The sequence below is a fragment of the Phaethon lepturus genome, unplaced genomic scaffold (assembly GCF_000687285.1).
Source record: "Phaethon lepturus isolate BGI_N335 unplaced genomic scaffold, ASM68728v1 scaffold3151, whole genome shotgun sequence".
In the NCBI taxonomy this organism is placed as follows: Eukaryota; Metazoa; Chordata; class Aves; order Phaethontiformes; family Phaethontidae; genus Phaethon; species Phaethon lepturus.
In genome coordinates this window covers 14,956-41,422 of record NW_010516776.1, presented here as the reverse complement: position 1 = coordinate 41,422, position 26,467 = coordinate 14,956, and the positions used below count along the sequence as shown (strand labels likewise).

Here is a 26,467-nt window from a genome sequence, read left to right as displayed (position 1 = left end):
CTTCTCTCTGGTGGTATGTTAGGCTACACTGTCAAAAGCCATTAGTAATTTGTCCTACTTGAGATATTTCCTGCTTTTTGAAGAGTATTTTTATCTGAAGTTGGATGTTTAACATAATTAGTCACCTTTGACAACAGACATTTGGTACTTTCTGACTTCACAGCACAGCTTACAGGTACCAACAGTGGCATTTCCTAAAAATCCTCCCAGTAAAACCTTCGTGTGGAAACCATCTTCATGCTTGGCGTTGCTCAGACTTGTTATCCCTATTTATGAAATGGCGGAAATGAAGGGAAGGTGTGGAGTAGTCTCTTCTGTATATAGAGATCAACTTCTGTGTACATTGGCTGCCACAGATAAATGTACAAGCTCAAAGTACCAGTTTGCTTATGTTAAGCCAGCAAGGAGGTACACAAACACAGAGAAAATGAGTCTCATCCTACCAAACATCTGTACTGTAACAACCAGCCCAGGTAACACGGAGGAGCAAGAGCTCTTAGAGAAGTCACCAGGGATGTGATTCAGTCCTTCCAGCACTGTCCACAGACACTGCAGCAGCCTTGAAACGAGTTTCTAAATGTGGTAAAACGTGTGAACATGCATTGCCCCATGGGGTCCTGGCTGATCTTCAGGTTATTTGTCAACATACCCTCCTTGGCTTCCAAACACTCGATAAACAATTTTCAAATGGCAAGCTTAGCCTGCCAGGATATGCAGCATGTACACAAGATTGGTAATCTTAAAAACTTTCAGCAGCTGAGATCAAGAATTTTTTCTCAATGACTTTTACATACACAGACCAAGTACAAAATACCTGCTCACTGTAGTGAACAACTGAGCATTCAAGATGGAAGGTATCTAACCCTTTCCAAAGATTTGTTCTGTTTTAAAGAACATGTTCTGTTTCTAACGGTAAGTGATTTTCTTTCTAGACAGCAGAGCCGCTGTCAGTAAGAACTCAGTGCAATGCAGGAAGAACAGAGTTTGGTCTGAGCCAGCAGTTGAATCACTCATTGTTTCCTATTCCAGGAAGTGATAAGAAATCTTGTGAAACGATACGTCGCAGCAATGATAAGAACTTCCAAAACCAACGAAGGTTTAACTGAAGAAAATTTCAAGGTAATTATTCCTTAATAATAAATTTATTATATTGATTCAAGTAGCCACTTACACTAACTTGTTCAGATTATTTGTAACCTGCTGTGGAAACAGGACTATTACTGGAGCTGGGAATATATATTATGTGCATGTGGGAGGGGGTTAAGCAGAGAATATTATTATCTGAGTGTCTCCTCATCTGATCACCTCCCAGATTTTGACATACAATATGTTATGTAGACAAAAGCATTGGAAAATGTTAGGAATAAAGTATCTGATTTGAGTCAACATCACGCTCCTAATCCTAACCCAGGCAGAGCCAAAGAATGAGTCTGGGTTAACGTATATGAAGAACACTTACCAACAGTTAAAGTTGGGCCTATTCAACTAAACAGGATTCCTGCCATATTTCCAAATTTCAGCAGTGTTTCTCCTCTTTAATAGTCTTATTTGACCTTTTTTTTTGGAGGGTGGGGGTGGGCAAAGGGTGTTGGTCAAGAGAGCCGGTCCCATAGCCATCGGAGACAAAGATCTTATGAAGTCTCCAACTCTCAGGATTACCAATGCATTTTTGTGTGTGTGTGACTGAATAATGAAGATGTCTGTGGCATCCTTGTAAGTGTGATTTGGTATCAGCCATTTGCATAACTCTGAACAAGTCTCCCAAGGGAACATGATCATTCTTTCATGTCACAGATAAAGCTGCCGAGTGTAACTCATTTCTCCTCTTGCCCTAGGAATTAAAACAGGACATCTCCAGTTTTCGCTATGAAGTTCTTGACCTCTTAGGAAATAGGAAGCCTCAGAGGAGAAGTTACTCTACCAGCAGCACAGAGGTATCCCAAAAGGATGAAACAAATGAGGATACTGCTGGAGAAAAATCCAAAGCCAAGAGTGTGTCTTTCAATGTAGCCAACAAAAAAACAGACTTCCATGTATCTGCTCTAATTAAAACTATGTCTGGGATCAATGTGGTGGAAGAGAAGCCAAAAAGCAATGGGATCAGTAAGCGCTCCTTTGTCCGAAATGGAAATAGAGTTCAGAGACTTTCCAGCTCCAAGAAGGAGTCCTTTAAGAGACTGGGCCTGCTTTTCTCCAAGATGAACGGACACGTACCTGAACCAAATTCAGAACCCATGTACACCATTTCAGACGGAATTATTCAGCCACACTACATGTGGAAAGACATTAAATATTCTCAGATGGATAAGGAGAAAGAAGAGAATTGTTCCAAAAGTGAAATTAACCTCAATGAGGTAGACTACAGTGGGAACACAAGACTTACAGGACAGAGCAAGGAGTGCCCTGTGGTTTGTACCAGCTCCCTTCACTGTGCTTCCAGTATTTGTTCCTCTAATTCCAAACTTATAGACTCGTCAGAGGATGTGTTTGATTCATGGGGAGAGGCTTGTGACTTGTTTATAAACCAGTGGAAAGATGGGCAGGAGGATCACGTTACAACTCGGCTATAAGTAAAGCTATCTTAACACTCGCTGGAAAACGTAGCCAATTATTTGTAATTGTTTGCTCTCATCTGATTCAGCATTACTAGTTCCTTTCTGTCCACAGGTGGAAAAAAAAAGGTGTAGAACTACTTATGTTACCCTACTTTATAGCGATCTGCACCTTTTTTAATTTACTTTTTTACACTCACAAATACTAAACTAAAGGTTTAACCATTTCTAAGGTCACTGTAAACCACAGGAATCCCTTCAGATGCAGTCTTAGTCTTCAAACCCCACAGATTTCAGACACACTGGTGGCGAGTAAAGGATTTCTCCAGCGCCCTCATCATCACCCCACTGCCGCTGGGTTATCACTGCTGCTATCCAACACAATCAGCTCTGCGTCCTGCTCGGTTTTCCTCGTCAGCACAATCAGCTGGTGAGCAGTGGCTTAGCAGGAGGCTGAGAATCATATTTAAAAGAAAGGGTTTCAACTTGTAACTGGCTTTCTGTTTTCTTTCAACAATATGATTCTCTCAGCTGCGTTTTTTCAGGTTGTATAAACCTGAAATATATTAATATTGTAAATTGTTATTAAGAAACCCTTTTGATCATCCAGCTAGAACATGTTATGATTTGCTTATTTACCTAATTCCCATAAGCAATTCCCCCTGTAGGGAGCAGAACAGCCTTCCAGTTAGGCTGACAGTGGAAGCCAGCACCTGGCCTCTCTACCACCATCTGTGTCAATGAACTGACCCAAACCCAGCTGTGGCTGCTTGAAATACAAACCTCAGTGTGGTGTGGTTCTCATTTCTGATTGTCTGGACGAAAAGCCAGCCCTCAGTCTTGCCCCTACACCCCACCCCTCGAGCTGTATATTTTTTGAAATACCTAATCTTACTTCCACTGCTGCATTTGCTTTTTGCTGCCTCTCCGATGGCCGTCGGGCTCCAGGAAGAAAACCATCCTCCTGGTGTATGGCAAGTGCCAAGAGGGAGAGTCTTCCCTGCGCCTGTGGGCTGCATTTCTGAAAAGCAACCTAGGCAGTACCAGCTCAGACTGCATCTGGCAGCCTGGAAAGTCTCTGCAAGTTCCTTTTCTAAAGCGCAACAAAAAGGAGGGCAGCAGTAGAGGTTATCTTTTATTTCCCTGCCTAGCAATGTCACTGCTTTTGTCCTAGAAAAGGGGAAGACAACCCGATCAGGGGCAAAATGGTTGAATGATTGAATTTGACAGTGACTTTTTTTTTTGTTGTTGAACAATGTGATACTTGAACTTTCTTCTGCGGCGTTGCTAAGAAACATAGATGATTGGCACGCACTCACCACCACTTTGGAGTTGTTATTAGTCAGCTGCTTTCTTGGGAGGAAGCAAGTCCTGACCGGGAGCTCAGAAACGGCCTTCCCGTATGACAGAGCTTTGCTCCTGCACTCGTGCAGTCACGCTTAAGGCTCTGTTCCCATCCCAGGAGAGGTTACATGAGCTGGAGCATATCCCAGGGGTGGCTGCCAAAAATTACCTCTTCTGTGAAATGGGTTGTGAATTGCATTTGTAAAAACATAATGCTGGAAAAGCTACGCCTACCATTGGCACTGGGCAGGGTTTACCAGCAAGAGGCAGGAGCAGCTCTCGCAGCAGCACGGAGGGTCAGGAGAGGGATTTCGTATTACAGCAGTGCCCCCCCAGATGAGATGCTGGGACACCTGCAGCTGGATACTCTGCCTAGTTTTAAACCTGGCTGCCTCCTCTTGTTAAGGAAAACCACCTTGTTGGTGGCATTACCTAAACATCGTGATGGAGCACACCTACATCGGAGAGAAGTGTGAACGACACAGCTGGCTCCTGTAGCAGAATCGCAGATGCCAACACACCGGGCTCGTGGGTAGTTTTCGGTACAGGCCTCAAGGTGGAGACAATGGCTCTAGGCCAGCTCTGGTGTCAAGAAAAATCAGCAGCTAAGAGCAGGGATTTGAAAATGTTTCTGTATTCCTTGCTTATAACGACACCAGTCTTGTTACCAGCATGCAGTATATAAAGCCCAAAATATTTGAGCCTCTCGCTGTGTTAGTTAAGGCAGAGCAAAAAGCATTTTTGTATCAGCAGATTTCAGGCTTTCATATTAATTGCAGGGTTAGACTTGCCTTTGAAAACTGCATCTCCTCTGCCTTTATGAAAGGCTGAGCAAACTGACACTGGCACTACACAAGGAGACTTGCAAAGGTCAGAAGCAGCCTGCTGATCATTCGTGAAGAAATCCAGCACCCCTGTCTTTTGAGAGGCAAATCCATTGATACACAAGAGCTGCAGTCAGAACCCAACTGAAAGCAATTCTCAAAGCAGCCCACAATAAAAGCCCTACAGTTTGATAAACCAAACTGCGCACACTTCTGAAAGATGAACATTAGCAAGAGCTGCTACAGGGGGGATGAATGAAAGGGTTTGAATCATTTTATGCCTCAATTTTATGGGGCCAGCAAATATTTAGGGTATTTCCTGTGTAATGAGGCAGAATGAAAACAATTCAGCTATGGTTACGCAGATTACATCAACCGAGTTTGAGGCTGGGACAGAAGCAGGGTTCATATCCTTGGACAGCAGAAAGGCTCTGCTACTGGTGAGGATTATATTGTGTCATGCAGATGCAGCGCTGCATTAACAGGTACAAATAACAAAACAAAATGCAATTAATTCTGCAGTGGTGCCCCCAAAAATGTAAAAATGACACTGGGCAGCACAAATCCCTTCTGTGCAAGCCCTGCACGAGTTGTGTTCCCCTGCTGTGGCCTGAAAGGGCAGGGGTAGGAACTGCCACATTGGAATGGCATGATGGATAACGCAGTCTGCAAAAATCTCTCCATAACATTACGTTAAAGGCGAGAGATACGTCACAGGGCTGCTCGGCTGGGGCTCCCCTGGGATTTGTTTCATGACTCAGATACTTCTAGCTCCCAGCTTTGAGCTAGTTTGAGCTGGCTTTGGAATTTAACACAAATATTTGATTTGGCTGTGATTAATACCTCTGTCCAGGAGTTTGCAAAACTGTCAAACTGGTCCCCCAAAAGGCAAAATTCTGTTCAATCGCATCTATGCATCCCCTATGTGAGCAATAGACTTTATATAGCAGCTGGTGAGTTGTATTACTACTCTAAAACAGGAGCTTCAAGGGAGGGAAAATAAAGTATCTTGTGAAAAATACGTTTGATAAGCAAAACCTGTGTTTTTTTAATTCTCTTGCAGTCACAGTATTTGGGATTTCGCTACCATTTTTCCATTTTCAATTGCTCTAAAAGAAAACATGTTTTAGTGAGTTATTCTTCCCTTCAGAGAAATCTGTGAACTACCCCTGTACTGTCAGCACAAGCGACCAGGGCAGGAGCTGATGGGACACTTCTGAGCTTCTCCTGTGGGGAGTTAAATTTTTCCTTGGCTTGGGTTTGAGATGCACAGCTGTGCTCCAACTGATACATGCCTGGCCTTTATGCTGTGGGCTTCAATAATAATCATTTGATATATGCAAGGAATTTGGAATTAGGAATAACAGAGATCTCGACCACTTACCTTTTCTTCAGGTTTCTTGCTCTTGAAGTTGCTTCATTTCTCACCTCCCATCCCCAGTGTCATTTTCACCTGGCTTTTTAAAGCAGCTCACCTACAAATGATCACCAATTAAGAAGTTAACAAATAACATCCAGGGTTAAGAATATCAAATAGAGATAGGAGGTGTTTGTACTCAGGTCAGAGATTGAAGAAGAAGTTTCAGAAACAAGAAATTAACTGACATATCTCTGCAGATGACTTGGATAATTGCATTTGTATATTATTCACTTACTGGTAGATATGTAAATACTCAAGTATTTGTATATGTGGTCCCTACAGAGGAAGCATGCGCAGCAGTTAGAGCACAGGATTAGAGAACAGGAGTTCTGAGGTCTAGTCCCAGCTCTGCCACTGACTCACCTGTGACCTTGGGCAAGTCACTTAGCCTCTCTAATGCCTCAGTTTCCCCATCTGTAAAATAGGGATAATAATACTTACCTACCTCGCAGGGGGGGTTAGTTCATTATTTATAAGCACTTTCAGATCTTCAAATTAAAGGCGCTATATACAGTAAATAGTTAATATTCGTAGCAGTAGTACGTACTTTTATTTTCTTACAACTAATTCAGGTTAGGATTTAACTGTATGTCCGTTACGATAGTTTTCCATGTAGAAAACTAGCATGGTTTCCCACGAAGGGAATTTAGGGGACTTCTGCAGTAGACAGCAGGAGCAGCGTACACTGGAAGCCTAAACTCTTTAACACCTTTGCTTTTGTGATTTATGTCTCATCCTTAATGTCACCTTACTGTGTTTGTGTTTCATCCTTTTTCCGATGGTACATGTAACATAATTTTTAGCAGAAACAGCCACTGTAAATATTAAGAGTATTTAAATAAATATATTCATGTATAAATATAAAACCGTACCTTTTAAAGAGGTTGAAATTGGTTGATGCCACAGACTTCTAACCGTGGGGAGGTTCCACAGGCAGCCCAGCACCAACACATGCCCACACAGCAGGATACTGGAGTAGGGCTGTAGGAAAGTGTCACCACATGTCATCACCTCCTCAGTATTCACTTTTTACCCCATCACTGCAAGGGCAGCGAGTCACCCTGCTGCCTGTTTCGCCCTGAGGAGCAGGATAAGGCAGCTCCAGGACACGGCCGTGGCGTGTCGCCAACGCAATGGCTGCTGGAGGGGCCTTTCCTGGGCAGCAGGAGACTCTCCCGTGTCCCTACGAGGGGGCTCTTCGCCCTGACTCCTCTATAGGTACAGTTTGTTTTTCTTTAGTGCTTACTCAGGATAAAGGTCTTTGGTTTGAGTTACAGGAGCACCAAGATCTGACCTGCACGGTAAGGGCACTACGAGCATTCTGAGCTCCCTCCCAGGCACACGAGCAGTTGCAGGGTATCTGCACCAGTATTTGGACCGTTACTAATGGTGTACACACGGATCTGATTTACTGCTGGGTTTTCTAGCAGTTAGAAAACTACATGAGCACCTGCTGCTCTCACACCATTAAATGCATGTCCCACTTCCCTTGGGACGTCTCAGCTTTGCTTTGGTATTTCTACTTTCCTTTTCAAAAGGCCAAAATCGCAAAGAAAAGCGTATTTCAATTAACCAGGAAGAGGTGCAGTTTTGCTTTAATTTCTGGCTGAGTTCTCCTTTGCCCAGTTAACTTGTCCTGCAGTGTGCGAACACTTTTCCAGGCAAAGTTCTGTGCAGCCTCAAAGGCTGATTTCCAAAGAAACGGCATCACCCTCCTGCCTCTGTTGCAGTTCCACAGAATGGCAAAAAATAAGCAAAAACATCCAAACCACCAGGGCTTCCTAGAATTAACGAAAGCTGTTACTTAATGAAAAACTCTGCAGCCGTTTTTGGGGTGGATGCACTGTAAGGACCTCTTCCCCGCGAGGACGACTTCCCAGGCCATGCGGCACCGCGGCCCCGGCAGAGGTGGGCAGCACAGCTGGGTGCAGCCTGCCCTGGAAGCATCAGTGACTCTCATTCACATAATGGTAAAATTAACTGGAATCGGTGAGACCACAGTGAATAATAAATCAGCTCACTGGAGGAGCATCTAAAATAAACTGTTACCGAAATAAGCTGTAGCTTTCGGTGAATGTGTAACTTGAAACGTAACAATGATAAAGTCAATCCCGTACTGGATTTTTTTTTTGGAGGAGGCAGGGAGCACTCTGGGCTAGCCACATTAGCATATTCTCTAAACATTTGTAATTTGATTCAATTTCATTTTCACACTACTTCTTTCCCCATTTCAGGCCATTACACTTCTACAAACAAGTCATTTATATATTATTCCCATAATTGCCTCCACCCAAGAACAACTACTGCTCGGGAGTAAATTCATGACCAAGAACGATTGTTTTAAGAGAAATTCTTTATCCAAAAAAGTACATTTAAAAGGCAGAAGCGTTTGATCCTTATGTTCCAAATGTTTGATAGTGTTTTATGCTTCAGGGAAACACCTGCTCTGTGTTCTTAAGGTGCGCAAAACAAAACAAAGCACGCAACCACAACAGCAATAGAACCCCCCTAACCCAGCTCAAACCACCCACAATTTTAAAAGCCAAACTGATCTCACAGTTCTTTCCCTACGTACCGACCCTTCTCCATCGGTGGCTCACCAACCACGGAAAACGGTGTGGCCCATTCCTCCTGGCTAGTACATCCTCCTCCAGCATGGCTTATTTGGGGGATTTTTTTTGCCTCTCTCATGTAAAGCATTTCCATATCAGCAGCAACTCCTAAGCCAGAACAAACCATGTGTTGAGTACAAGATATGATCAACTAAGGAGCTGGCCTTTTAGCACATGAGCTAACAGAACACTGTGATACCTTTAGCCAACAGAGTGAAATGCCTTTTGACTATAAATAGTTGTTTTTGATCAAGGGGGCACTTTTTGGTCTAGCTATTTTTTGGGTATTGTACAGTCTAACTTAAAAAAAAACTACTGAATGTGTTTATAAGGTGGGTCTGGGAACTAGAGGGCTAGGGGTCTTTGAGAAGCAAAGGATAGTAGCAGATGTTTAACTACTCTATTTTCTATATGGCAAGCCCTAGAGACCTGGGCTTACTCTGCGAACAGGTTTTTTAGTGATCGAGTTTTAATATCAAATTAAATCTTCATTTAAAAAAGCTACCACAGAAACGGCTTCACACCTGAGCATATTTTAAAATGCCATTTTATTTCATGGGATAAAAGGTGAGGCTTTTTTTTCCTCCTCCTCCTTCTTTATTTTAGTTTTGGTCAAAACTTGATGGCCTTTTCCAGGCAAAAAAGTGTTTAGATTTCATTTTCATTTTCATCCAAACCACTGTAAGAATTTCACATATGTAAAGACGGAGTGGGGACCTCAGCATTTGCCAGAAACAGCCCCGCTGGAGAAAGGGCGGGGGGAGAAAAGAGGAAGAGCAAAAAGCAAAAACGAATGCTTAGTTTTATGTACTTTTCTACTTGCATCTCTTCTGTCCGTAGTGCAGACTCCATGTCATACCCTCATAAAACATGTAAAAATGAAATTATGTACATAATAAATAAAATTATTTTATGTGTATTTTTAGCTTAACTGTAAACTGAAAAAATAAAAAGCATTTAATTTTTTTCCCAAAAATGTAAGCCTATTGAAATTCAAGGTGTTTCTACCTTTTCGGATGTAACATTTCGAGCTGCCTATTGATAATAAACATTTATGAACAGCAACAGATCTGACATTTTATAGCTTTTTTAAAATTATGTTCAGCACAGACTTCTCAAGGGCTGTCAGTGGTCAGAGGAGCACTTGAGGGCTGCAGTTCTTGAGATATTTATATTGGTATTTACATAAATAAAGACACAGCACAGACTGCTTACCTACAATGAAGTCAGCCACCCAAATTTGAGCAGGTGTGGATAAGCAAGAGCTGAACAACACCTGGCTGTGGATAAAAAAAAAAACAAACAAAACCCAAAACAACCCAAAAACATTCATTACATTCATTATATCCTGTCTACAACAGAAAACAGCAAACCATTGGAAGTGTTGGTAAATAAAATGCACCACATGAATACAATCACTCCTGTACAAAGAAGTCTAAGTAAGTGTAATTCCATTTTAATTTGCTCCCCAAAGATATCCTTCAACCAGCACAACTACATCAGCCACTTTGGAATATGGAGCAATATAGCTAATAGTGTAAAAGAGTCATTAAGCAACAACATATAACTCTATCAACATAATTTGCTCATGTAAAGCTGTCCTCCAAGCACACCTCATTAAAGTCCTGGAGGCATGCAGGTACATTTCAAAAGGTTTCCAGCAACTACCGGACGCTCTTGGCCAAGCCTCCGGTATAACAAGAGTTTCCTCAAGTTAAACAATGGCAATATCCCTTTCCTTGAAATGCAGCGGATTCCTGCACAAGGGAGACAGCACGGACACACACAAAAATAAACACACTCCACGCCAAAAGCTCTCGCAAAGACCAGGACCATGGTTGGTCCACAGCTACAGAATTCTAAATACCCACATAAAGACAGAAGGCTTTGAAGTTGGATGTGCAGATTCCCAGTCGCATCAGAAAGCCTAGACGTTCAAAGTTAAGGCACCCTGAATCCCCAGTTGTGCTTCCTACTCCAGAAACGGGAACCGCACTGCACCTGAAGATGATTTCCATCCCCTCAGCCATCCCTGCAGAGGCAGGGAGATGTGCTGCAGCAGAAAATAACAGATTTGACCAGGGAGGTGGGAGGCAGGGGAAGAAGTTTTGCAGTGTATTTTATCTCCTCTTGCTTGTGCTTCCTGAAAAGTAATACAAATCACACATTCACATACTTGCCACAAACATTAAAACATACTTTTTTTTTTTTTTGCTTTCAACTATGACAAATATTCAAAAAGTACTGATTTAAAAAGAGTCAGAAATCACAGGTTTAGATTTGATTGGAAAACACAAATAGTCAGGGTAGGGAACGGGAAAAATATATAAAGGAGAATGTAGATGGAGTTAGATGGTCCATTAATTTCATCATTAGAGTATATCTCGCTTTCTCTTAAAAGACCATTTTCTCTGACACAACAAAGTCAAGCAGTCATCACAGCCATGAGAACAGAACAGCACTTCTCTTGGGGTAAACCCCAGCACCCCGAAGCTAGCAGCAAAATGTTCACCAGCTCCGGGGAAGGCAAGATTTAGCATATGGAATAAAAGTATTGCCTTAAACAGAGCCTAACACGTAAAAACACCCTGTCAGGACTCAGGCATGCGTTCCTGTTACTGCAGACTGGCACACTTGCAGAGATGACGAAATTGCAGTAACTGCCTGTGTACGTGCTCTTAGCCTGTGGCTCATACTGGCTGAATTATTTCATACTTGCCGCAACTCAGCTGACTCCGAAATCTGTTAAGCAGCAGTGACTTGATCATGTGTAGGAGTTTCTAGATACAGGCCAGCCCTGAAAAATTTAAACTCTGATCTTATTTCAAAGCTATAAAGTTCCGGTCCAAGGGTTTTATCTTCCTCCCTTACGAAAAAAGCAGTTACTTGGAAGTCTGGATTTATATGTTGAGTTATCTTCCATATATAATGCAGTCTTTGATGGTGTAATTTTATAGAAGAGAAAGGTATCCAGCAGCACTGCTGAGCAAACTGGAAGCTAAGAGTTAAACAAAACAACTGAGCTAGAAAAACAACTTACCCTAGGAGTCGGTTTGGTGTTGTTATCGTGACCAAGGGGAAAACAGAGCACAGGAGCGATAGCCCGGCAGGCTAATGCTGCTGGCAGGCAGCATCAACGCAGTTTTTCTGTACAGTATTTATGATAATTATCTTCAATAACGGATGGATTTTACAATTCAAAAGACTTCAGAAAGAGGCTCGTGCCTCTAGCGAAGAGCAGTGAGGCTATGGATGGTAAGGCACACAGACCACTCCGGCTGCGGAGGAGGGCTGCAGGGCGCCGAACAGGGGAGGGGGAGTGGGGCACGCACCAGCGGGGCAGCACCCGCAGCCTGACTGCAACAGGGCACAGGCTCGGCACGTCCTTTGGTGCAAGACCCAAGCATCTCTGCCAAAATACCATGCTTTTACTTTACCGTGTGCTCAGAGAACAGAAATGCACTCTAGCATCTGGCGACCTGCGGGCAAACGCACTCAGACCGAAGCCTGCTCCTTCTAAGGGCAGAAAGATTTGCCGCAGTTTAAAAGAGACTGACACGGTTGAAAACACAAGCAGCTCACACCCCAACGCACAAGGACTACGGCTGATCACCTCTTCTTTTATCCTGCGGTTTCCAAAGAGGCTTGGCTCTGAGGTTGTTTGTAAGGGCTACAAAATCAGAAGTGCTCACACCTAAAGAGAGCACTCTGTGGTGCTGCCAGCTCATGGATCCTTCCTGCACAGCCTTCAGGTGTTAATTTGAGCCCCTGCCTTTCACACACGAAAACATGGTGCGGAAAAAGAGGCGGCAAGGATGACTAGTGCAGACTTGGCTGCACAACTCTTCTGTTCTATTCTCCCTTTTACAGGCTGAAAACCCATCCACAAAAAATAAAGAAAAAATTGAAATTAAATTAAATTAATTAAAATTACATTTCAGGATCAAATCCTTGCTTTAAAAATGCATTACTATACAACATAATTCAAGAAGCCAAATAAAGAAGGGGAGGGGAAAATCAATCTGAAGGAAAGTATTTGTTCCCAATACAAATCAATACTCATGGATTTTTCTGTGCTTCTATTTAGAGATAAAATACATTTATGGTTGCAAGCTATATCCCGCCAGCCCGATTCACAGCAATTCTGCTGGGCATGAAAGACCCAGAGCATTGGTCTGGTACCAAACAGTGTGCCAAAGTAAGTAAGTCTGGATGATCACCAGGCTGACATTGGGTTTCCCACAAAAAAAACAGACCCTGAGCCCACATCTTGGCACCTGCAGACCACACGTGTATACACACACACCCAGCAAAAAAACCCCAAACTCTCAAACACCCAGAATTCTGTGTAATTTTGATGCTAATTATCTTACAGCCTCTGAAAAGGCAACTGTTTTGTAGCAATTAGCCACTGGAACGCTTAACCACAAAACCAGGAGTATTATTAGTACAGGGGTCGTGCAGCCAGACCCATTTCTAGATGAGGAAATGGCTGAAGTATGAAGCAGGCTAGCTGTGTGTCATGTAAAGCTGTGGCTTTTTTGGCAGCTGTTTTTGTAACTGATGTAGAGCTATTGTAGTGCAACACAGCTCTGGAAAGCAGAATTGAAAATAAAAGACTCCAGCATTCACTTAAATTTCTGTACCTTTCTAAGCTTTTTCGCTGTTAACAAAAACTTATCATTTCCTGACCTATGGAGAGGATTCATCCACTGGCTCAGGGACATGCTGCTAACTGTGCCCCACAGCCCCTACTTGCTATTTTAAAAAGTTAATTTTGAGCATGAACAGCCCTGGCAAAAACACATGTATCAAAGGCACAGAGGTACCTCTCTACATCACCACTACTTAGCTATGTACAAAGGAAAAAAATAAAACCACTAAAAAGTAGCATGGGCCCATAGAGTGGATTCCAGCTTTGGCAAATGGGAATTGTGGCACACTGAGGCTACTAACTTCGCCTCCGTATCTAAAGGAGTCTATGTTTGAATGTGAAGGACGCAAAGATCTGGTAGCCATGGCTTTCAGAATCCAGCTCAGAGAGCCACATGGGGAAGTCATGTGAAAGTCAAGAAGATCTGTTAAATAAGTGAAGACAAGCTGAATCTTGATAGGAAGAGGACATGCAGGCTGAATAACCAATTCTTCTTTTGCAGCCCTAACCAGTATCTCAACTCGAGAGGAAAATTAACTGTAGGAAATAGGGCGAGAAGGGAGCTGCCACGAACTTCTGCCTTCTGAAAAGGACTTTCTAGCGAAATGCTTGGCATCGATGGCTAAAGGCAGCAAGCGGGAAGCCAAAGCAGAGACCTCCAATTCCCATGCAAATTCAGGGGCAACTCTCCCCTTCAAAACATGAAAGCAAGAACTCAGCAGTGTTCAGGCAAACCAAGTGATACTTTTTTGGGTGTTTTGGTTTTTGTCTGGTTTAAAAAAAATTTAAAAAAAGGGCAAAAAGTCCTTTAACATTTGTCTTGGAAAGGGGAGGTGGGGAAATGGGAGGGGAAGATGCAACCGAAATCTTAAGACATCCAAGTCCGTAGTTGTAGTATGTACACTCTACCTGGCCTCCCTATAGAAAGGGGAGATACTATGACTGGCTGAACTGCTGTTTGTGGGGGAACTGCTGTTGTGGCCCTGGCTGGAGTGGAGGCAGCAGAATTTGAGGAGAAGCCTGTAGCTGGAGCAGCATAAACACCTGTTGAGGTTGAGATTGCTGCAGAGTTCACCATCACCTGGAAAAGAGTCAGAGTATTCAGTAGGCTGCCTCTACAAAGTAGTAAAAGATCTGTTAAATAAGTGCCTTTGCTGGTTTTCAAGGCCTCCGGCACTGAGCTGGCATAACCCATGCTTGTGCCCTTGTTTGTTGCCCCAGGACAGGGCTACACCACCATGATGCCCCCAGGGCCGTGGGCAGGGCCCAATGCGCACCCACTTCGTGACGATTTTGCACATACAGCGCAAGAGTCTATCAAGGACAGAGCCTGTGCAGACAGCCATTTGAGAGAACTGCAGTTCACCTGCACAGACTATTCAGTGTTCTCTTCCTAAGCTTATCAACCAAAACACAGCTAGAGCTTGCCCCTGCACTTCATTCTCATGCTGAATGCTTTCGCTACTTTCTCACAGAAGGCTGGAGCAGCCTTATCCCACACAAGACAGCTACCTTTCCTCAGTCCAGGCTGTTGGATGACTAACAGTCAGGAACACAACCTGCCAGTGATAAATGACCACTCACTTTCATGTGTTCAATGCTTTTATTTTGTGCTATCAGTGCAAATTAAACACCAAGACTACCACCATTTGTGCAACAGCTTTCACAAAACAAATCTTACAAGCATACAGCAATATACAACAGATCAAAACAGTATTCTCACTCTTTCAAGAGACATGAAACCTATGCAGAATGAAGATAGACAGGAGAAACACAGCTATTGCAATTTATTTGACCACGAGCGGTAAAGAAGTTTTGTTTTGCGAAATCTGAGAAAGCCATCCTATTTCAACCATTTTCATCCTCTAATGACCCTGTGCCCAATTTTTATCTGTAGTTGTAACAGCAGCCTATTTCAGTGCTTAAACAAGAACTAGGTGTCTAAGTGTTAGAGTGTAATCCCTCACAGAGGTACATGATACAACATTCCTTTAGCAATAGCATATCTTTTTACACCTACTTTATCTAGTCAAATTCAAGCTTTCTGTTCCCTGCACTATTGTTTGGGTATAACCCTTTCCTATGCTTCCCTACATAATTGACTAAAACATCTTGTCAAGTCAGCTATCACTAGCATAAACCTAAAGAGAAACATGAAATCTGAGAGCAGTTTAATCAACTGATGCAGCCAACTAAGACAGGATAACAGTTGTGAAACAGTATTAACATATAGTTGACAAACAAGAAACAAGAGAAAGCAAGGGCAAGAAGTGAGCTTATAGCTGCCAGATTTACATTCCTTGAGGCATGTCATGAGGTGCGGGGTTAGGTGAGGCAATATAGCTGACTTGGTGCAGTGGTCCAGAACTTACAGCATTAGCAATTTGTGGAGAATTTCCATATGGTGGATTTACTGGATGCCAGGTACTGATATAGCGATAGGCCGGTACTAAAGAATCAAACCCAGGAAGAGATTGCTGGCTGAAGGGGTCTGGCACAATTGGGTAATATACAGGCCCATAGGACAGGGGCTGAGGCTCCGCATTTTGAAAGTTACCTTAAAAAAAAGAAAACAAGATACACACACTTAGCATAGTTTACCATATCTATGGCCTTTTTATGCAGACTTTCATTATTGCGAACACAGCATTATTCTGATGGCCAAAAGGAAAAATCCATTTAGATTATAATTTTATGCCTATATATGTCCCACCTAACAGAGAGGTCAAAATCATTCTGGGTCCTCAGATTAGAAGAGAACTTGCTCATCTTCTCACTAAAGCCTGTTCAAGAATTGCTTCGCAGCATCCTGCATTGGAGTGGCAGCTTTTTCAAGAGTGACTCGGGTAAAGAGCTGATATATTCTTCCCCTATTTGATCTCTGACACCAATCTATGCAAAAGAACCACCTAAGCTGAACAGGCTGAAGCACTGTTGGAGCAATAAGCCTGTATGCCCCTGAGCAACGCTTTTGTTACGATGTGCTCCTTCCCAACGCTGACACTGTTTGCCACGTTCCATAGATTTTAATGAGTGAGGCATCTGACCCTTCCGACATCTTTTTCCTCATTTAATACAATCCTCCTATTTGCTGCTGAGTGTATCTACAAGCTTGTTACAAAGCTGCTAGGTGAAGCTAACTTCTGCTGTTAAGTTTTACACACAGTAAGAGGCACAGCTAGCAATAAGGGCTACTCAGGAGATAACAGCTCTGCACGCTGAGCCTAAAACCAAGGTTTGCAACATCTTCCTTTAACTTCCCATGGAGTTGCAGCACCGATGCTCAGTGCTTGCCAAAATTCCACCAGCTGTCTCCTTTCCTTTAACTACAGGCATACCCTTTTGATACCATGACTGTTTGCTTATCAGTAAGCAATGAGAGCCCACCACAGTTTGAGAAGAAGTTCTCCCAAGTTAAAGTTAGCGTACCTAGTACAGGCCTAGAAAGGATTACTTCTTCCTTTTCATGGCTTTAGGAAGTCCTTGACACATTGGTGGCTACACCAGTGACTCTGACACACCTGAAGTAGTACCACAGGTGGCAGAGGAACTTGTGATAACCCCTTACAAGGCTTACTCTATGTCCTCCCAACCTCACACTTCCTACAGGGTAGCAAAGCTGCAGGCGAGCAGCTCCTATGGAACACTCATGCTCTGAAAACCTGTTCCCTCACTTCTCATTATAGAATCACAGAATGGTTTGGGTTGGAAGGGACCTTAAAGACCATCTAGTTCCAAGCCCCCTGCCATGGGCAGGGACACCTTCCACTAGACCAGTTGTGTATGTGGTCTTATACTCAAATACTAACCATTTGCAGGTACTTCGAAGGGAACCTGGTGGACTTCAGCTCGCCCAGCATCTGCGTAGAGCTGAGGTACTGACTGATCTAGGACAGGAGCTGGCTCAGCATATGTTGGATAAACTTCCACAGGTGATGGTTGCAGCACTGGCTGTACATACACCATGGAAGGCCAATAGCTCTGCTGATAATACTTTGAGAAAAGAAAGAAAATACAAGGTCACCATACAACCAGATACACTCCATCCCTCCTCCAAATCACTACTAGTTTCAGATCTGAAGTTAGGAAGAACTGCATTTTTTCCTTCCTAGCCCCTACATACACAAAAGCCACCCCAATACAGCCTACCAGAAAAGGTATTGCAGCACCTGCAGCAATAGCCACCTCAGTTCCACATCGCTGTTCTGTCACAACTCTTTACAGAGAGGGAAGATTCCCACCTATCGACTTGGTCATATTCAAAGAGATTTTTCCCTGCTTCTTCAGTTGAAGCAGCTGACATTTCTTCTTTTACTACCCTGAGCAGCAGCACTGACCTGCCCATGACTGCTGGTGCAGAGACAGCTTTTCAGGAGAGCAAGATTTCCCAGAATACAGACAAATGGTGCTAACCAGTCTGATCACAGCTGTACAGGTCCTAGAAGCCTCAAAGCACACACCTCTAAACAGTCTTTGATGTCTTGTCTAAGTACATAAATTTTCCTAAAAACGGCTCAGGTTCCTCCTCTTACCTTCACAGAAAGAACAATATTTATCCACCATCCTCAGAAAAACAAAAATGAAAAACCACCACCAGAACTCAAAGTAAAACGACTGAACGTACATACCAGTGTGCTTCACAATTTTGAGTTAGAACTTCACTTCCTGAGCTATACTTTAACCTCCACCAAGCAAGCCTACACAATTTAGCACACTTGGAAGTCTTAGATACATCAGTACATTTGTCAAAAAAAACCAGCAGTTTTTACAGGCAATTTACTGTATTCATTTTAAAAGCACTTACTTGCAATCCCAGATTAAAATAATACCGCAAGACCTTTGTATCTGAAATTAAGGGATATAACATTAAAGAGCAGAAGAGTATAAACCGAGAGGCAACAGAAATTTACACACACTAAGAGCACTTCATTTTAAGTTACTCTTACTTAATGAAGAGTATTTTAGCACTATTTTTTTTTAAAGTCTTGAGGGTAAAGACTATATCTTCAATATAAATAGTTCTTAAAAGTAGTTTATCTTTTTAAGTTAATCCAATTAGATATTTCTGCAATAGTAGAGCACTTGTCTGCCCAACTTATTATCCAACGTCAATGATTACATTAGCTTTAATTTTGGTTTATTCATCTTGATTACTCAAGTGATAATTGTCAGTGTTGTTACAAGTCTCTACCGCCTAAGCAACTAGGACTTCAGCAATTCTGACTTCCTGTATGTTTGCCTTAATAGGCGGAGTTTTTAGCCAAAAAAGTATTTTATCAAATAAGAATTTGATTACGAACCCGTAAGCTGACCACTAAAAGCACTCCCTCCCTTCCTCACCACAGAAATGAGAAAGGGTTTGGAAGCACACAAACAGGCAGAAGCAGCCTTCTCGTACACCAGCGACAATTCACCCCCAATGTACACACATTATATACACACTCTGCATACATACTGCAAACACCCATACTGGGCTGGCACATGAGACAAAAGGCCAACTCCAGAGACTCCAGCATCGCACTGCTTTTGCCCAGTGTTCAGCCTGGCTCTGCAACCATCTCTGTCTTCAGAGCTTTGTTGAGCAATGACCAGAGACAGTCAATGGGGACAACATACGCAGCAATCCTAAGACCTTCTGACATAGTTTTGGCGGTCACCTCAATTGTTATACCAAGTCAAAAAACAGAGAGGAGAGGAGAGCAATAAGGAAGATGTTCCTTCCCTTCCTCACAAGGATATGCAGTTTCCTGCTTTCTTGCAAGTAATTTTTTACTGCTGTCTTCCATGTACTGAATAATTTGCCCCCCCTGGTGAATACAATACACTCAGAAGCAAAGGTGCGTGGAGGAACTCTGAAACCACTCTCCAAAAACAACAGGGATTTGAACTTGGAAACACATTTCCAACTGCCCAAAAACAGAGAAGCAGTTTTAAACCTTTAAAGTTGACCATTGCAAGGAAAAGAGAGCACATATTTTAATCCTACAACAAGGGCATGAGAAAAACTGTTCATTGCTCAGGTTCAAATACAGGTTTGCTTTAAAGGCTCAGGAAGGGCAAGTCACCTATTCCACAGCAGTAGGTTTGCATGTGCGTGCACACGCACAGACTTTCCTTTACTACTGCTGGGAGCTGAAAGGGAAAGCAGGGACACAACTCAGAAGGTGCAAGGCCACTAAGGGCTTCAACAGCAACACCTCCAGAGTTACCCCATATACCATCTTCTTAACACTGCCCCACTTCCCCCTAGACCAAGGCCCCAGCTCCACGTTGCTCCCCTGTCCACCCATCTACCATGCACACGCGCTTTCCCAGCGCAGCGCTGCCACGGCACCGCGTGTCGCGTTTTGCTGCGGATAGGCACGGTGTCACAAATGCAAACCCCAGCCTTGAAACGCACACGGATCTCTCCCTCCGTTGCTGTTGCCAATTCTCAACTCTTTTACCATTCAGCATATTTGATCAGGGCAACGATCCACGCAGCTATTTTAGGCAGCACACGCAGATCCTTCCTTACATCTAACAGCTGGAAGCTTGCTCCCAAAAGTGCCGCTCATTTGGCTGTGGCATCGACCACAGTCAGCAAAATATTAAAGATAACCCAAAGGCTCACATAAATGCCAACTTCTTAGCACCTGGCTGAAACTGCATCTACGTTTAGAACAAGCTGGTTTGCTTTGTTTTTTGTGGGGTTTTTTCCCCCCCTTAAAAAAATCTGATTTTGTTCTTCAATTGTTTATGCAAATCTATGCAAAACAAGCGTAAGAGCTGAATGGAACAGCTGCTTCATAGCAGTGATAACAGTACAAAGGAAGAGCTGGGAGACTGAAGTGACAAACTGATACTGGAAATACTGACGTCTGTGGAATGCTGGAGCGGAAGCCAGTACAGTAGGAGACCAGTTTCTGTTTACACTCCGCTTTTAGGTGTCTAGAAATCAAGTCAATCTTCAGTAAAACACGACTACCTTATGAAGCAATGGCTAAGCCAAAAGACATTAACGACCATGAAAACAAAGACCATGCTGACTACTGATAGAAATCTCATCTTACAATGCATCAGCACAAAAATCATGGTAAGACTTCCACTGTGCTGAGGGGAAGCTCTGGCCAATCCTGAACACTACAACAGTCTCTGAAACACAGCCTTTATCAAGCGGTCTTTTATCAACAGCTCCTTCAAATACAAGGGAGCAGGCAAGGGTAGGACACCTGAGCTCTCCACGTTAATAAACAGGTTTAACGAGCCCAAAGCTCCATTAATAAAAGACCCAGAGATTCTGACAATTGGAACAAAGGCAGATGTACCAAGTAATACCAAGGCACATGGCAGGTTTTCCTCCCAAGTCCAGGGCTTCAGCCTGTTGACAAGTCACACTCCCAGCCTATACTGGGCCTGCACGTATCTCCAGCGCAGTGCACAGAACTCCAGGTCAAGTGTACCCACGTACTTTACCCTGCACTACCCCAAAGCTTCTGGATTTCTTAACTTAAAGGCCACATAGATTACACCAGAGCAGCATGACAACAGAAATGCTATGTGCAGTTCCTTATTAGCTACTAACATGAAAATCCTTAAAAACACACTTCTGTCTATGCCAAGAAGGATAAGGCCAATACCATATGGAGTGACTCAGCTGAAGAGCTACAGGCAGGGTCTGAAGAGGTTATGAATCCACATCCACTCCAGATTCTTGTCAGTACACTTAACACCCAATTCTCCCAAGTGCTGAAAGCTTCAGTTAAGGGCATTCAGCTAAAGGTGAAAACCATTAGCTCTGATGTGCGCATAGTATCATCTAGAGTAATACTACTGCAGCAGGGAGTGGAAAACAAGAATATTCAAGAGTAACAAAACCAGGAAGTGAGAGCGCCTGCAAGACAGCAGAGCTATTGCAGATCACGTTAGCAGTATCTGTGAGCAGCCATGCCATCGGGTTTTGGAACCTGCCTTTTCCCAGATCCACTTCTGACAACACAAGCATGTTACCTGGCAAATGCAACTGGAAGAATCCATAGCATTTCAGCCCAAAGTTCTTCTGCAACCCGTAGCTACCGGAACCGTACCCATCAAGAGTACCTCTGTATCCTCTTTGAAATTAGCCCTCTAGGATTAGCACATTGAGGACAGTCCCACGCAGGGACAACAAAGCTACGTTAGATGCCAATACACGGCATCAAGCATGAAAACAACCTGCGTCACCAAAATACTTTATGCTCCGCCTTCAAGCAATAGCTTTTGGAATAAAAGCCAAAAGCTTTGCCTTCTCATGCAATAAAAGCTACAACTGCCATATACCTGAAACACAGACAGGTACAAGGATGGGTGCGTGAGGGTGGAGGAAATCAAGTCAGGCAGTTATAGTGAAACGACACTTTGCAAAACAGCGCAAAAAGGAACACTTGGATTTCACAGACCCTACGTATATGCAGCCAGTTCCTTTCCTCACTCACCCTGGAATGAAAAGCTACTCTCTATACCAACAGCGAACATGGGAGATTCAGGAACTTGAACTAAAGGTAGCAAGCCTGAGGAAATTATGTCATCTGCTATGTCTATAGATGGCTATTAGAATAAATCAGCTATGAAATTATTTTAAAAGCCTATGTACTTCAACCACCATGCAGAGTTATACCCACTACTTGAGCAACAAAAACATAACCAGCCTGTTTTGCACTGCTGCTCTTCAGAGCAGGCTACAGCTTACCTCTAGCTTGGCCTTGTTACTGACAAAACCAGCTTCCCCCCATGCTCCCTGCCACAGAAAGCAAAAAGAGCTGAAGCTGTTGTATTCGATGCTGTGGCAACACAGGTAACTGAACTCCAACTTGTATCTGGAGCATTTCTGCTCCAGTCTGAATGCTACACATTAGGACAATCTGAATCTTGATAGCAAGATGACAAGCACGATAAATAACCAAGTTTTCTTTTACAGGATTTCTGAATTTTTAACCGTCAGTGCAGTTTGAGACTATGCATTGTCAAGAGACTGAGCAAGAGGACATCTACAGGGTAGAGCATTTTCTACAGCTGTCCAAAACTACATGCAACCAACAATCCTTATCAGCTAAGACAAGACACTGCATCACAGAATAATTTTATCTGCCTCTTGAGATGTGTGCAGTGATGCAACAGTGGCACGCTTCGGCCTCGCAGCATTCTCCATCTGGAGAAAAACAAGTTACATAGCGTAACAGCAAGCAGTACCGGTATTCCTGTAGCTGAGGAGCACCTGGTTTGCAATAAGGACAGCAGACAGATTGATCTTTGGGTTATTAAACAAAGCTCTGTGAATTATAGGCTCTCTGTATGCCTTGTGAGCCATAAACATGACAGAATGAGGGGAGTAATTAATAACAATCACCAAAAATCAAGTATGTATATGCCTGTTGCACTGCTTACCAAGCTCGGCTGTCTGATGCAACCTTGCATGGCATGCTCTGACAATTTAAGAATATCGGCAAGTTGACTAAAGATTACCACTTCTGAAATGAAGTCCATGTTCAGCTGATAAAGCTGAAAGACGTTTGTGAGCTGCTCTGCTCGTAGGTACTATGTTGGTCTCTGCGCACTCACGGCTTAATAGCTGAAACGTACATTAAACACTATCATAATTGATGACAGTATACAAAAAAGCTACACACCCAAGGAACATGATGACCCTACACTTTATCACCAGTTTATGATACCACATAATGACATCTTGGAGCCATACAGGAAAACACCACAATATCCCACTGAACTGTGAAACAGCACAACTTAAAAAAAAAAAAATCTGTATATTTGTAAATCAGTTATCAGAAAAATTATTACTTCACCAAGAACCAGTATTATCAGCCAAGCACCCTCTCCCTTGGTATTTCTTTAGGCTGCTGTCTAAAGCTGCAGTAATCTCATGTTTGAGTCAGATGTGAACTTGCTATTTCAGAACCGGGAATTAAAACATTTTTAGCACAAGCATCCGTAATATTATTTCTCACTCCCTGCAAGCTGCAAAGAGCCATTTCTTCTCAGTATAGGTATTCTGTTAAGTTTCCATTTGTAATGGCATCAGTGAGGAGACAGCTTGGAGAACTGTGCTGACTAAACTCTCATGCAGAGTGGAAAAAAAAAAAGGGGAGGGGGAAGAGAGAGAGAAGAAAAGGAAGGTAGAATTGAGCAGAACTGAACACTGAGAACCCAAGTCAGAAGTGTGCTGAAGAGCAGCAGTAGTAAAAGCACAAAATACCATCGTTACCTTGAGGCAGATCACTGCCACTGGGATCACAAGAGTAAGGCGGGAGAACGACACCAGCTTCTCCCATCTCACTGACTGGAGGAAGAGGAGCTGAGTAAACTGGGAATGGCACTGACGAAACTGCTACAATTAGAAGGAAACAAAAGTCAACTCAAGTTTGCAATAGCATATCAAATGAGCAAAATGCTAAGTTACACAGTTTTGTACTACTTTGTCATCTTAGTGCTCGTAAATACAAACTTTAACAAAGTTCTCTTTAGTAATCACTTTAAAAGAATTCCAGAAGAAGTTTTAAAACCAGATAGGAAGGTTCCAATCTCACAAGCCTCAACTGTATGTCTATCTGCAAGATTCATATTCCAGTTAAGAATAAATGCCTTTTTCAATCATTTCTCCATACTAGAAGGCAGGCCAGACTTTCCTTATATAAGTGTCTCTCCTAGAACAGCCAGAGACAAGCCAATCAAAGTCATCAGAAGCGTGACAATAAGCCCACAAAAACAGGGGAAAGTTCAAGACACATCCAAACAAAAATATTTTGGGCAGACTATTGTTAAATATTCATTAGGTGGCCCACACCTCTAACACACCAGCAGGTTATTTGTAATGGCATCAGCAAGGAGACAGCTTGGAGAACTGTGCTGACTAAACTCTCATGCAAAGTGGGAAAAAACAAATGAAGGAGAAAAAGAAAAGAGGAAAAGGGAAATAGAAGTGAGCAGAATTGAACACGGAAGGTTTTCTAGATGCCAAATGAAGAGCTACAAGACATGAAAAGTCTTCTTTATAAGGAGAGGAAAACACATTTTTTCTTAACAGACATTCCACAAGAAGAACACAGATACAGCATTGTAGGTGGTAAGTGCACCACATGACACATCACAAAATCAAGCTGCCTGCTTAGAATTAACTGAGCACAAGAGCTAAGGGCCACAAAAGTGAACTGGACATTTGTGTGGATCCTGAACCACCACAGCCAGCGACCCTTTTGGAAGGGACAGTAAAGCCTCAGGACCAGTATCTCAACTCAAGAGGAAAATTAACTGTAGGAAATAGGGGGAGAAGGGAGCTGCCATGAACTTCTGCCTTCTGAAAAGGACTTTCTAGTGAAATGCTTGGCATTGATGGCTAAAGGAGGCAAGTGGGAAGCCAAAGCAGAGACCTCCAATTCCCATGCAAATTCAGGGGCAACTCTCCCTTTCAAAACATGAAAGCAAGAACTCAGCAGTGTTCAGGCAAACCAAGTGATACTTTTTTGGGTGTTTTGTTTTTTGGGGGGTTTTTGTGTGTGTGTTTGGTTTTTGGGGGTTTTTTTTTGTTTTGTTTTGGTTTGTTTTTTTTGCTTTGTTTTAAAAAGTCCTTTAACATTAGTCTTGGGGAAAAAAACAGGAGGGGAAGATGCAACCGAAATCTTAACACATCCAAGTCCACAGACATAGCATGCACACTCTACCTGGCCTCCCTATAGAAACGGGAGATACTATGACTGGCTGAACTGCTGTTTGTGGGGGAACTGCTGTTGTGGCACTGGCTGGAGTAGAGGCAGCAGAATTTGAGAAGCCTGTAGCTGGAGCAGCATAAACACCTGTTGAGGTTGAGATTGCTGCAGAGTTCACCATCACCTGGAAAAGAGTCAGAGTAATCAGTAGGCTGCCTCTACAACTGGCTTCAACAGAGACTACAGAAGTATCACATAAGTCAAAAATTCTCACTTCACATAAATGCATTTTGGAAGTCCTAGCTGTAAAGGCAGCTATCCCAGCTCTCTAAATATTACCTTGAAAATATCAGTTTAGAGTTGCAGACACCTGCAAGACATCTTCTCACCCTTCTGTTTTGCTTATATTCATAGGGAATTACATTGTTTCCTACAAGATGCTGTAAGGGGCAGGGCTACCACAATAAAGTACTAGATACTACCTTCTGGGAACAGCTGTAGGAAGCCACTCCGTCTTGAGGTGGCACAGAGACTGGCCCTTCTTCCTGAAGGGATTCCAAAGCAAAGCACAGTACATTTAAGAGGCAAAGAAGTCACAAGACACATACACCCCCCCACACACCCCCCAAAATTTATTTATTTATGGGCTATACACACATGCACACAAGATCTTTGGCAACTCGACTAACAGCAGTTTTATTCTGACATGCAGAGGACTGGCTTTCACACCCACCATAGACCAGTAGGTGACTAAAGGTTTAGCTTCAGATTAAAAAAAAAGTCCAAAGTCAGTTCTGTCAGAGGTGAGACCTCTCCCGTCCCACAGTGGAGAAATTAAAACTAACTGGAATGGGACTTGAAGGGTAGCATGATAAAAGCAAGTGCTGTCTGGAGGAAAAAAAGAAGGAAAGAAAACAGCACTCAAATATATGCTTTCTGTTTGCAGAGGGAAAGGTGGAATATCATTAATGCATCTAGTACAATGCAGACTGCACTTACAGACTGAGACAAAAACCTCACAATTTAGGGAGGAAAAGGGGGGTGAATATAGAACTGAAACCATCATTCTTTTCTTCCAAAAGAAGTCTCTGACCCACTAAATTAAGCCTGCATCCAAGGACAGTTTCTATGAAGAATGTCACATGCTTCAAGGATTCCTAATCCAAACAGACAGTGACTAAAGCTTACCAAGTTTGCTGTAGGTTCTGCTGAACTAAATACTGTTGCAGTTTCACAGTCGGGATCTGGAGGGCATAGGCAAAATTAATTGAAAAAAGGCAGCATAAAATCAAACCCTTCAGAAACTTATAAAAAGGTCGTAATGAGCGCATTACAGTCACCACGCGTTCTACAAGTGAAGACTAAAGATTTACTTACCCGGAGGGG

At 42.9% G+C, this 26,467-nt stretch overlaps 2 protein-coding genes across 2 annotated transcripts in view; one reads left to right on the top strand and one right to left on the bottom strand.

Annotated features, from left to right (window-relative positions):
- TRPC5 (transient receptor potential cation channel, subfamily C, member 5) overlaps nt 1-2,570 on the top strand; it is a 65,179-nt gene extending 62,609 nt beyond the window's left edge. Inside the window, exons 9-10 of the mRNA XM_010296161.1 lie at nt 1,030-1,119; nt 1,836-2,570. Of these exons, the coding sequence (XP_010294463.1) occupies nt 1,030-1,119; nt 1,836-2,570 (825 nt within the window). The remainder of the gene's footprint in view (nt 1-1,029; nt 1,120-1,835) is intronic.
- Nucleotides 2,571-15,697: 13,127 nt separating this feature from the next.
- The window catches only part of LOC104627789 (putative bifunctional UDP-N-acetylglucosamine transferase and deubiquitinase ALG13), a gene marked incomplete at its 5' end in the record, with an annotated part of 25,722 nt that continues 14,952 nt past the window's right edge, over nt 15,698-26,467 (bottom strand). The window contains 6 exons of the mRNA XM_010296162.1: nt 15,698-15,963; nt 17,216-17,399; nt 18,211-18,251; nt 23,644-23,766; nt 25,097-25,265; nt 25,564-25,642. Coding sequence (XP_010294464.1) covers nt 15,698-15,963; nt 17,216-17,399; nt 18,211-18,251; nt 23,644-23,766; nt 25,097-25,265; nt 25,564-25,642 — 862 coding nt within the window. The remainder of the gene's footprint in view (nt 15,964-17,215; nt 17,400-18,210; nt 18,252-23,643; nt 23,767-25,096; nt 25,266-25,563; nt 25,643-26,467) is intronic.